The following is a 12523-nucleotide window of genomic DNA, read 5'->3' on the forward strand; positions in this document are numbered from 1 at the left end:
ACCCTTCCACATCCCAGGCCTAGCCAGGAAACCAACCTCAACCCTTCACCAACCCTTCCACATCCCTTCAACATTCAACAACCCTTCAACATCCCGTATCTTAGCACTTCATATTGACAAACTGGCCTTATCTCACACACACACACACACACACACACACACACACACACACAGGGCTCAGAATCAGCATGGGCATATCCCACAGGCATAAATGGGTCTTTGTTTGGTCAAACTTTTGGAGTAGACATTTTGTTTTGTGTAATGCTGAGTCTGTGATTCTGAATATAACTTTATCGCCCCTTTGTGCAACATGACCCATTTTCAAATGAACTACTGAACTGATAATTGTCCGGTTTAATAAAAACACACACACAGTGTGCTAGAGTGGACCTGAGGCCTAAGCCACTGCCTCCGGTGCGTATATGTACTGCTGCAGTGTAGGTTTAAACCCAGCCCGTTGCTTTTCCTGCCAAAACCCTCCGGTCTCGTTTCCCCTGTCTCTAGCAGATGAAGCATAGAATGCCTGAAGAAATGAAGCATTCCCAAAGTAGCTTATAATATGTTTATAGAGGGGAGGATACCTTAAGTGAGCCTTTTCTTTTATATTTGCGGTGATTCTTTTTGCGTCGTGCAAAACCAACACAACAATGTTAGCTCTGGTGTGTTTGTGACGTTGGCATGTTGGGGATGTGATGATTCACTCTCCAGTAGGTATCAGGGTTTCATTGTCACGGTTCAAATCTGCAATTGACAATGTTCCTGGCATCGACTGCGGTGACAGAAGTTATGCCAGGCCTCAAGTTTCCATTCTTTTGTAACCACATGGGAGGCGGGTATTCACCAGTCGCTAAGCAGGAAAAAGCCAGTGGGACGTTATTCATGAGCTTTTGAACTTGTGGAACACAGATGTCAGCATGAGCCATAAAAAACTACGCTCATGATCCAACCTGCGTCTCCCATGGTGCCCCCACCTCCAAACCTGGACTGTGCTCGAACCAGGAATGTGATGGTCGGCCTGGTCCAATTCAGGATTTGAATTGCATTCCAATGTAGAAATATCTCCTCCCAAACAGCTGGAATGTAGAATAACCACAAGCAGCTATTCCTTGTAGGGCATGTGTCAGAGGGGTTAAAAACAGGGTCAGGAGACATGGCCTCATATATGAGATTAAACAAACCAATAATATAATATTTAATTGCATTCCAGCGGACATCCAATTTCGCGGGAATGTGACCGGAATCGGCCCTGAATCACGGCCGGGGTTCTCGGCACGGTTAGGGGGCTGTTGGTGGGAGCTGTGGCCTGATCTGGAGTTCAACCAAACATGAATAGACTGAGTGTGAAGCGTGGCTGGCTGCGGGACACACACACACACACAGACCAGTGGACCCTCAGTGGTCCCGGCAGGTGGTCTTCCACTACACTATGTTGTAGCGACTAATCCAAGCCATGCGCAGGCCTGTGTCCCAAACAAAGCCCTATCCCCCATGAGTGAGAGTGCACTTCTTTTGAGTCCTGTTGGTGCCCTGGCTCTAGCCAGGGGGCGGTGTAGGGAGCAGAGAGCCATTTGGGACAGAGGTCAGCTGGACAATATCCTGGGTGGCTTCCCTGACTCTCGGCGTCGGCAACACAGCCAGGAGACAAAGGCCGCGTCCAGGAAGCTTTCGGGTGCCATTGTTGTGACAACACAAGGCTAATTTAAGCCCAGACTTTGTGTTGGACTGTTATGGCCTTTCATAGTGTGCTGGGACAATGACACTGTTCTTTAGTACCTCCAACCGGACCCATTCTCGCTCAGTCTTTTAGGGTTGGACTACTGATCTGGGACCAGATTTGGATTTCCAGAATTAGATCTGGACAGGGACGAGCTGCTCCTAGATTGGCACTCCTACTCGGGCTGCACACCGGTTTTGTATACCTGACAGAACTTCTGATAGAACAAAGGTTTGGAAATGATTGGCACCCCCATAATCAGTATTTCGTGGTGCCTCCCCTGGTGTGGGTGCCAGCGCTGAGACTCTTCCAGTAAAGTCGGGTTGGCGTACGGTATTGGGATCTTGGACCTCTGTTCCTTTTAAGCACATTTCAAGATCCTGTATCGTCTCATTGCTCCCACTGTGTCATGAACTACTCCTAAAGCATATTCACAAATGTGTTTATAAAAAGAAAACGAACTAATACTGTCAGGAATGTGAAAATATGTGATGTTTGTCCTTTTGTATCTCCCGCCCTAACCCTCCGATTCGTTGCGAGTACCGGCTTAACTGGTCTTCCTGCATGGATACATGTTTTCCATCCAAGCCTGAAGGCACGGGTCTGGGTCAGGGGTCACATGCGGCTCTTCAACCTGCCATCCTATTTGTTCAGCTTCACACCATGTACTCTAGGCATTTGTTTTTCTGCACGTCCTGTTCTCCCAGACAGTCTCGGAGGGCCAGGTCACAGCCTGGGTTTGACCCTCATATACCGACCTTGAAATTGATGGGGCTGTCTTGCTCAAGGACAACAGATGTGTCACCTTGTCAGCTGTAGGTTTGATTCAGAAACATCCTGGTTACTGGTCAGGTGGTTTGACCGCTGGACTACCTAACTACCCAGCAGACTGAGAACAACAGGTCACTGTATAATGAAGGCCTGTTGTCTTAGGTTTCAAAGGAGGGGGGCTAAAGGGTTCCCTGCTCTTGGGGAGGTCCCTAGACAAGCCCCTCGCTCCCCCACGGGCCGTGTCAACCTCTAATCCTGGCTCTGTCACAGGGCACCGTCACCGGTTGGTGGGTGGAGCATCTCAGCCAGCTTGTTATGTTTCAAAGGCTTGGCCAAAGCAATTAACTTCCTTTGTTCTTTTAAGGAAGAGCAGGGCTCCATGGAAAGGAGGAGACGAGGGGGAGGTGAAGGGGAGCGTGTACTAATTCTGTTTGCCTAGAAGGTGTATCACTTCAGACTTGTTAACATTAGCTTTGTGGCCGTGTCAAACTCTTCTGACTGCTGCGTTAGCTTCACAGTCTTAAAGATGCAGTCTGTTTTTGGCAATATGTTGTTTGTATGTGCCTGATCTGTAAGTAGAATCACTATCGTAGCCTAGTTAGCCTTTAAATGCCTTGTTTGAGTGTGAGTGGTTTTGGTGACATGGGCGACAATTTTCCGTGACCCTTTTTGGCTCCATAGTGCCCTTTTTAAAACCAGTGACCAGAAATTGCAAACTGCATCTTTAAGGCTGACTACTATGTTAGCTCCACAGCTGCTGTGTGTGTTGTGTTGTGTTGGGCATGAAATGGCACACAGACACATTCACTCCCCCTGATATTCCTTTGGTTTTCCAATAACTTCATCCGATCCTCCTCCCCTCTCTCCGGGAAACGTGTGTCTGTGGGCGTCTTGATAGAAAGCAGACAACTGATGTTTGCGGCCGGCAGCTGGTGCAGTCACATCCTTCAGTCAGACAGTCCGCTAAGGTGGGTGAGTCTGAGACATGAAGTCATCTTTTGTGTCTGCCGCCAAATCCTGAGCGTGCACCACTCGGCGCTCCTCCTGCCACGCCCTCTAGACCCGCTTGGTTACTACACACAGAGAGACAACAATAGCCTCCTTCTCTCCCCTTCCATGAGTCATGTGATTTCATGACTCCACAAATCCTTCAGTGACCCCTCGTCCCCTGTGGTCGGGGGAACTCTCATCCTAGGATGACGGTGATCTTTTAGAATACCTTTGGAATGATATACAACCGAGCGTGCTCAGCATTTTCATACACTCCACAGTGCATGATAAGATGTTAATTGCTTGATTGTATCATGCTGTATGTCTGTATGGAAGCATCTGCATTCGTTATGTCCCTCTGCTCATTCTTTCTGCTTCCTGTCTGTATATGTAACATAAAAAGGGGCATGTTAACGTGGTGAGCAGAACCAAACGCTACTTTGAAACAGTTGTAGAGGCACTATGGACAAAAGCTTCAGTGCCAAAGATGTGGTTTCACCGGATGCCAGTATTGTCATTCAGCACCCGTAGCCCCTTAATGTAGTGAGCGTAGACATTTCTACACCGGCCTCTGACATGGGAATGAAACCTACTACTGAGCCACACAAAACACGTGGGGACACTTCATATTTTAATTTCCCTAATGTCGTCGGTATCTGTAAGTGGAGCACCACAGTTGCGTCACATTGTCCTGGCCGCCTGCTGTGACATCCCCTTATTTCCTGTGTTACACAACCTCAGTCCCCAGAACATGAAGACAGCGGTTACCTGTGTCTAATGACACACTCCAGTGTGTGGGTTTCTTTACCGTAAGCAGGGAAGGAATGCCACGCATTCTCTCTGCCGTGGCTCAGCATGTATCACGTCATACCAGCCTGGGATGAACTCCCAGATACGATTCCCGACCCTCCAACATGGCTGACTAATACCTTAGCGACCTTTGTGAAAAGGTCATGAAATCACAGGCTAATTCACAATAAAATCCCATCAGTCCAACAAGCGGATTGTGATCATCTGTCCGTCACGGTTCCAGTGCCAAAAAGTCCATCCACCGGAGGCGTGGAAGGCGCCGCTCTGGTTGGCCCTGCCACAGGCTAGTGCCGGGATTCATGGGACCGTAGTTAATGCCACTATAAGATGGCTATTGAGTGGAGTCTTTTTTCTGCTTTCAGAGTGTTTGAATGCCAACAATCTATAAGAAAGACTTATCTGTTTCTCTTCGCCTCCCTTTTTGCTTTGTGTATTATGTCGAATATGTGTCTGGTAACTCTAATGTCTCGAAGAACAGATCCTGGTGAGACTAACCCCTGAGAAAATAACTTGGACTTGACTAATTGGTGTGTCTCTTCCAGAAAGCCACGATGATCTCCCCCAGCGCGTGCAGGAGCGCTTGGCAGAGCTGCTCCGTGTCCTCAAGTCTGTCATCGGCAAACACCAGACCCTGAACTCTGCCGACATCCTCGGGTCTGCTGGCACCGTTATCGCCAAGGTCAAAGGTTAGCATCGGCTCTGTCCTTAAGTATTTTATTTAATTTTATTTAATGTCTAGATTTGACTTTCTGCACACCTGATTGTGGGGGGGGGGGGGGGGGGGGGGGGCTACTGTTTTCTAATTAAATCAGGCTGAACTTTTGACAGGACGCGACACATCTGCAAGAGATGGCACCTTGGCCAGTTTCTGAACGATGGCGACGTGCGAGATAGCGGCTAGCGTTTGTGAACGGGAATGATGTGCGTAGCGGCCGATCATTGTCCGCGAGGCACAAAGCCATCCTCTCTCTAGTGCCAAACATGTACGAACCAGAGGAATCTCAAGTTATCCCACCTCCAGAAACCTGGTTTTTCCCCCACTTTTCCAGTGCTAGAATGTCCCGGGTGGGTGTACTTGGGTGGCACCCTGTTACCTGAAACCCCTGCTGGCCCCCTACAACAGTTAGGGCCGGGCCTATCCAGGGGCAGGTCAGGGCCCTCAGGCAGATGGATCCAAGATCCATTTGCAGCTCATTTCTTGGTGCAGTTTCTTGTCCAACGTGTGTGCACACGAACCATTGACTCAGAGGCTGGCCGACACGTGCTTATCTGCTCTTCTAATCCGAGCAGCATTCTGTCACCAGGCAGGTGTGTTAAACTATGCTCAAAATGCGGAAAACAAACAAACAAAAAGTTGCCAGGGGGGAAACAACGCAGCCTGTCGCATTGCTTCATTTCTTCAGCTCTTTTCCTTGTATTGAATGCTCACGTAATTATGTTTTTTTTTTGACAAACACTCAGTTATTGTTCAGTCCTCTTTTAATCTGCTTTCCGTTTGCGGTGACAAACGGTGTTACTTTTCCTCACCACTAGGTGGTGTTGTGCATAGTTCCTCCATCCCCTCTGGTGACACAATGTGGAAATGAAAGAGAGCGGAAGGAACAGAGAAGATGAACAATCAACGAGTTGTTGATAACAGGCCCTGTGCAGCTTTGTGTGTTCAGACGGTGTCCTGCGTCTCACCTGGCAACGTGTGTGTGTGTGTCGGCTGTGCACATGCTTGTTAGATCTAGATAGGTCTTTGGATGGTTGCCAGGAGCTACAGGAACCATGAATGGGACGACTGTTGGGGATGCTACTGTGTTTTCTTTTTCCACTCAGACGTTGTTGATCCAAGCCAGATCCTACCTGTACAGGTATCTACTGGATCAGGTGACCATGCCTGGCACTGTCTGAGACCTGGCACCGAACCATTGGTTGATGAATGGAATGTCTGCGCAGGGGAATGACACATCATCTACCAAACCCCTTGCCAGCAGAAGATCCTGAAGAGCTCAGGGATATTCCAGAAAGATGGCGTAACAAATTTCCCCAAACATATCCGGCTAAACGGAACCGGATGAGGCATTCCTAGAGTGTTTGGTTCCATAATGGCTGGTTCTCCTTTAAATCCCTGGGCAAAGCAGCTTGGTTGATACGACAACTGGGACTCAATATTTCTAAATGTCCTTATGACGATGACAGATGTGATGTGACGTCATGGAGTCAAAAAATAAAGCCCAATATTTTAATAATGCTGTAGCAATTAATGACTCTTATCATCTACCACGATCATGTAGCTGTATTCTCCAAATGAATATGATGTTCCTAGATTTTTTTCTTTTTTTTTCTGCTGCCAGGACCTTTTTTCTTATTAACGTGGCCTGTCTGGCAACAGCGCCGTGACAAACCAAGAATTCACTCAACAAAATAACCACAAAAATGAAATAGAAACAAATGAACTACAAGATGGCCTACACCAACATTTCAACAAAGCATATGAGGTCGGGGTGAACTTGATTGTAAATCAGCACAGAGACCCTCCCCACAGCCACATGTCAGCCCCTTCTCTCTCTCCAGTCACGTTAAACTGGAGTGGCTTTTCGTCCTCCCCTCTCCTGCAATGAAGTGTCAACGTTCCGAAGTTATTGACATTGTTTTCCTCCTTTCCTGGGCTGCAGATTGGCATCTGTTTATTTAATGATTTCTGCTCTACTTTCTGTACTTTCTACTCTATTGTTGCTCTGTATTGTACTCTCTTGGTTCTCTTTTGGTAATTTCCTCTCTTTCTAGTTCTCTCTTCTCTTTCTCTCTTGCTCGCCACATCAATCCTCTGTTTCAGCTGTTTTTACAGCACACCCTCTCTGCTTTGTCATTTCCTCTCTTCGGGTGCTCGTTGCTCTCTCGCACTGTCTCTCTATTTTCTCCCTCTCTCTCTCTCCCTCCCCTCACCTTCCTGAGCCCATGTCATGTCTCTTTCTTAATAAATACATGGCATTATTAGATGCCCAGCTATCATACGCAAATGATTCCCGGAAATAGTTGACTGTGCAACTCTGCCAAAATAAATCAGCCAGTAGTCTGGGCAGAGTGTTAGCTGAACTGCCACACATGCTTTGATTTTTCAGGCTTGTCTTCATGGTATCACCGAGAGGCTAGCCTCGGTTAACATGCTTTTGGGGAAAGGAGTGCCGCGGGGGCCCCTTGTCCAGGGCATTGCGATTGGTGGCAGGCAGCAGCGGGGTCATTGTTGCAGGAGGGCAGGATGTCCTGAGGAAGACACTCTACAGGAACAGCCTCGTATTCAGGGGCCAGACTGGGAGGCCCTCGGCACGGAGGCGCACTCTGCACCTCTCTCTACTCCTCTTGCTACTCCCACTGGGCCTCGTTCTAAGGTGCTCCCCCGGCCCGGATTTAGGAAGTACGTCGCCACCCCACTCACACCCCTTTCTGAAGGGACCAGTCGGGACTGGAATGCCTTTGCAGGAGGAACATTGGCGGCAAGACGTTCGGCCACGGGTCTGCAACTTTTTGTTTCGTTCTTTCTTAGTTGCCAGCTTGCCTCATCAGCAGGAAGAAGTGGAAGTGTCAGTGGGTTTTGAAGGGCGCTGTTCTATCTGGGTGCAGGGAAGAGGAAACCACCTCGGAGTGAAATCGTAACACTTCAGCTGAGGCGATCGAGGAAGGTTTCAGGGTGTTATCTCAGATTGACTGAACAGGCGTACAGACCAGTGACTAGAAATGGAAATGGACTGGGTGAGTTTTTGCGGTTGTCACCTGAAGGATTTCTCTGTGTTGTCGAAGAGTTCAAGCGTCGTTTCCTGTAGCGGGCAGACAGGAAGCGTATTGGTCTTCTCGCGCAGTCTGTCCCCCCTCTTTGCCTGTTTCTTGGGCTTCCTTGGCCTGCCTTCTGCAAATGTCCTGTCTTCTACTGAAACGAACGGTTTCCTGTTTGAGAAAGCTAACGTGCAGGGCGCCATCTTCTCGAAGAATCGCCCGAACTCTGCGCCCTCCTTATTTCTCCAAAGCGCTTGAGTGAGATATTCTCAGATCACTTGCAAGAAAGGAAATATGGCTGTTGTCATGACTGAGTGAGTGTGTAATCTGAGTGAAAGGTTAGCCTATTGATGCTACGTAAACACTTGGAAGCCTTTATTTACAGGATAATGGTGATGGGAAGTCGGACTCTTTTTACTGACTGATCATTTTGAGTCATTCAGTGAAATTCGCTAATCTTTTGACTTTTGTTTATTTGCCGCAGAAATGCACCGAGCGTGTAGGAACCCCTCCCGGGGAACTATCACCTCCAAGCTCGAGAGAGTAATGATTCCACAAGACATTTCTCTCAGCGTGTGGGGCTTATTGCTCTCCTTTGTAAGGGTTGGCATGCAAATAAGCTGTTTGTTTTGATGCACATTATGTGGCTACAACCACATAACGTGAACTGCTTTTGCTTGACTGCTGCGAAGGTGACGAGCATATGTTGTTCACGAACTGCAGAACTGTCATCGTTTTTTCTAATCCAGTTTGTTGATGTTTCTGTGGTTTTTCGAAGATGTCCATCGTAACATCCCATAATGAATTCATTGCATTCATTCTTGCGCCAGTCGTTGGTTCTATTTTCGTCTGTAATGCTGTGTGTTGGTTGGTCCTTGATTTCTCTGTGCAAATGTAACAAGAGGTTGCTTACAGACCGTGTTAGGCTTGTTATCCGGTTGTATGCTAATCAGCCGACTCACGACTCTAAAATGGTCCGTCCCTTGTAGTGTCTGTGTTTGTATCTTCCCTGACATTTCTGCCTAGACGTTGTCGCCGATTTGAAGCGCGCCAACTGCCCCTGGAATGATTATGACCGACGATATCACACCGATGACTCTCTGGGACAGACTAATCAACGATAATGACATTGACACAATCACTACATTTTTAGGTCTGGGTCTCTGAGATTATCACACTGCTGACAGACTGTGTCAGTGGTTGGTATGTGTGACTGCTTTCTGACTGTATCAGTCGTTGGCATGTGTCGTGTCAGCACCTTAGTATAACATCTATGGGAGAGTGTGTTTCATGGGGGAGTGTTTTTGTAATGGTTGAGTCTTGCACAGCAAAATAAACTGTGCATTCACCAGTCAAGGCTTCGGGATCTGCTCCTAAAGAAACTAGGAAGTGATTTAGACACTTAGTAGTTTATTACGATCCCTGTTGAGCTGCTTCAATACATTCCAGTTGTGTGGTTTCTTAAAATGCTTCATGCAACCCAGTGAATGAATGAATGAAGGCATTTATGAGTTTATCATATTGAAGCCAAATAACCCCTCAAATAAATGTTTTTGTCTCGTATGACCAGCTCACCATCTAGCCTAGATTTTGTAAATGTTTTTTCTGTTGGCATGTTGACGGCATAGAGCGTCATTCTTCCGCTTTATGACTATTTCAACTCAATGACTGCTCTTGTTGGCAGTTTCTTGGCTCCTGCTGAATGTGTGATTTGATTGTCTCACATGGTTTTATCACTTTCCAACAGGCATTAACTTCAAGGATGTGAACCAAGAAAACAAAAACACTGTATTTGGCGAGATATACGCGTCCATTGACACATTGGCATTCACCTTTGGCAATGTGTGAGTATAGCATTTGTTTACATTTCAACACAGTTGGTTATCAATCAATCAATAAAATGTATTTATAAAGCCCTTTTTACATTAGCAGTTTTCACAAAGTGCTTTTACAAAACACCCAGCCTTAAACCCCAAGGAGCAAACAACAGTAGTTTGAAATTCAGTGGCTAGGAAAAACTCCCTAAGAAGTACAAATTGTAATAATTAATAAATGCATGTGGGCTGAGTCCAGAGTCTATTTAAACTTAGTTGGGAGCATGACCAGATGGACAAGGACAGGGACAACACGGGGGAGGGGGGAGGTGTCAGCACAATGGCAGCTGAAATCATCAGGTATCGTCTTGATCTGCAACACAACCAGGAGGACTCTGGACAGGGACAGCAACGGGTCTTTCAAGCCTGGTACTCCTCAGGTGTGGGCCAAGACCTCATGTCCTCCTGGAGACAGGGAAAATTTAGAAAATGCATTCCTTAGATCTACAGGGATTTGTAGTGGAGAAGGAGAACTGACCCTACTCCCCCAGCACAGTGGTTATTAAGTACCTCTTGTCTGTGATCAATGGATTCCCTCAGATGGTGGTTGAATGCAGGCCAGCTAATAGCCAGAAGAACAAAACTTGCTTGTAGAAGTACTCATAATTCACATGTTAATATCATCAATGTCGGAGTTCACTCCATACACTCTGGGCACTGTGTGTTGGTTCTATAAATAAATATGGAAACGTACCAGTAACTTTTAGCCTTGAACACTTTACACTGTTATTTAATTGTATAAATATGTTCTAACCTCTAGCTCTTTTTATTAGTCTCAGTTCACCAAACTTGATTTATTGACGGAATTGTTTATGTTTTTTCCTCTGGTCTTGGATACTGCACTTTCTTTTTTTCCCTCTTGTCTTTTCAACTTGACATTGTTGTAACACGCCCTATTCCTTCTCAGAGTGTCTGACTTCCTTATGGGAGATGTGGACAGCCAATCCGGCTTGGGGATCCCCCAGACCAGAAGAAGCAGGGTAAGCCAATCAAATGCACAAATTAGCATTCATACGTAAAATGTTAAATTAACGCTAAAATGGAAACTAAATATTGTTTAATTTAATTGAACGTACAGGGAAATTAAAGTGTGTGCTTATATAACTGATGTTTTGTATTTTTAATATGTGCTTATTCCTTTTCTAATAGTCTTTTGAGAATCTCTCTTTGGAAAGTGGGGAGGGTGTTTCAGAGAAGAATGACCTTGTGTGTAAGTGTTTCGTTCTTTGTGTTTCTTACCCATATTTCTCTTCCCTCCCCCCTCCATCTCACCCTCTATCTCACTCTCTGTCTCACTCTCCTTCTCCTCTCCATCATACCCTCTGTTTCACTCTCTGCCACATCTCAACCTCTCTCACTTTCTGTCTCACTCGTCTCCTCTCAATCTCACCCTATATATCACTCTTATTCCACCCTCCATCTCTCACTCTCTCCTTCTCCCCCTCGATCTCACCCTCTCTCTCTCTCTCCATCTCACCCACTCACTCTCCATCTCACCCTCTCTCTCTCACTCTCCATCTCACCCTCTCTCTCTCACTCTCCATCTCACCCTCCATCTCACCCTCTCACTCTCCTTCTCACCTTCCATCTCACCCTCTCTCTCACTCTCCTTCTCCCCCTTCCCAACCTTTTCTCTTCCCCACCTTCCCTTACTCTCTCTCCATTTAATTTGCTTTCAAATCGTCTAAAGTTTATGCAGGCAGAATTTCTATTTGGGAGAGCCAGGGCACCTGGGAAAAATATGACCCAGATAATAATTGATGCAATGATTAGTCTGTTCATTACTGCAGTCTCTGAGTGCCATAGGCATTGAGTACAGGCTTGTTGTCCTCCTACCTTTCCTTGTGTCCTCCTACCTTTCCTTGTGTCCTCCTACCTTTCTCAATGTCCCAAGTGTGCAGACCTGGTGTCCCCCTGCCCAGGGCTGTAATAGTGTCTTGGGTGAAAGGTCATGTACCCATGGAAGACCACACATTCACCCAGCTATAAGTCTGCCCACTAGCCCGGGGAGGGTTTGGAAATCCTCTGGGCCTGCCCAGAGCCTTAGTTTGTAGCCCAAGGCCTTAGTCTTTATCCCGGGGTCCAATCAGCTTAGCAGCTAGCTAAATGTCTACTTAAAGTGTGGCCTTCCCTATTGGAATGTGACTTATGGTGTGGTTAAGTTGCCGTTATCCCCAAGTCATCTGACCCTGGGTGAACTAGGAGAGTGTCAGCTAAACCACTCAAGCCTTCAGATTCCTTGGGTGGATCTGGACCCCTCCCATAGCCCCCGACCACAAACCCCGGCTGTTATTTCTTCTGCACTCTGTCTTCCGCCTGGGCCATGCTGGGACTTCTCCAAACGGCTGACATTCCTTTGCTGCTCAGAGGTAGTTTTGTGCGCGAGATGGAAAACACATGGTCCCAGTCCCAGAAAGCATCTTACTCCTTACCAAGGGATCTGCCTTGGAGCGCGGAATGCTTTGTCACTGGCGTGCAGGCTTGGCGTTTTAGAAGGGATGGGAGTGTGTTAGCGTGCCGAGCTAAAGCCTGCGTTCCGTCATGTGGTGGCAAGCTGGGATGTGAGCTGTGCGTGTCAGAATAGTTACGGGGAGGGCTTTTGAAATTG

At 47.1% G+C, this 12523-nt stretch overlaps 1 protein-coding gene across 4 annotated transcripts in view; it reads left to right on the forward strand.

Annotated features, from left to right (window-relative positions):
* LOC109614611 (rho GTPase-activating protein 29) overlaps positions 1-12523 on the forward strand; it is a 40123-nt gene that overhangs the window by 8033 nt on the left and 19567 nt on the right. Inside the window, exons 3-6 of one of the 4 annotated variants that reach the window (XM_034291395.1) lie at positions 4828-4971; positions 9789-9885; positions 10823-10895; positions 11065-11125. In XM_034291395.1, the coding sequence (XP_034147286.1) occupies positions 4828-4971; positions 9789-9885; positions 10823-10895; positions 11065-11125 (375 nt within the window). Of the gene's footprint in view, positions 1-4827; positions 4972-7277; positions 8021-8092; positions 8356-9788; positions 9886-10822; positions 10896-11064; positions 11126-12523 lie in introns of those variants that run through there. The other 3 variants (XM_034291396.1, XM_034291397.1, XM_034291398.1) reach the window with 3 other exon arrangements.

Source organism: Esox lucius, chromosome 3 (assembly GCF_011004845.1).
Source record: "Esox lucius isolate fEsoLuc1 chromosome 3, fEsoLuc1.pri, whole genome shotgun sequence".
NCBI classification, from domain to species: Eukaryota; Metazoa; Chordata; class Actinopteri; order Esociformes; family Esocidae; genus Esox; species Esox lucius.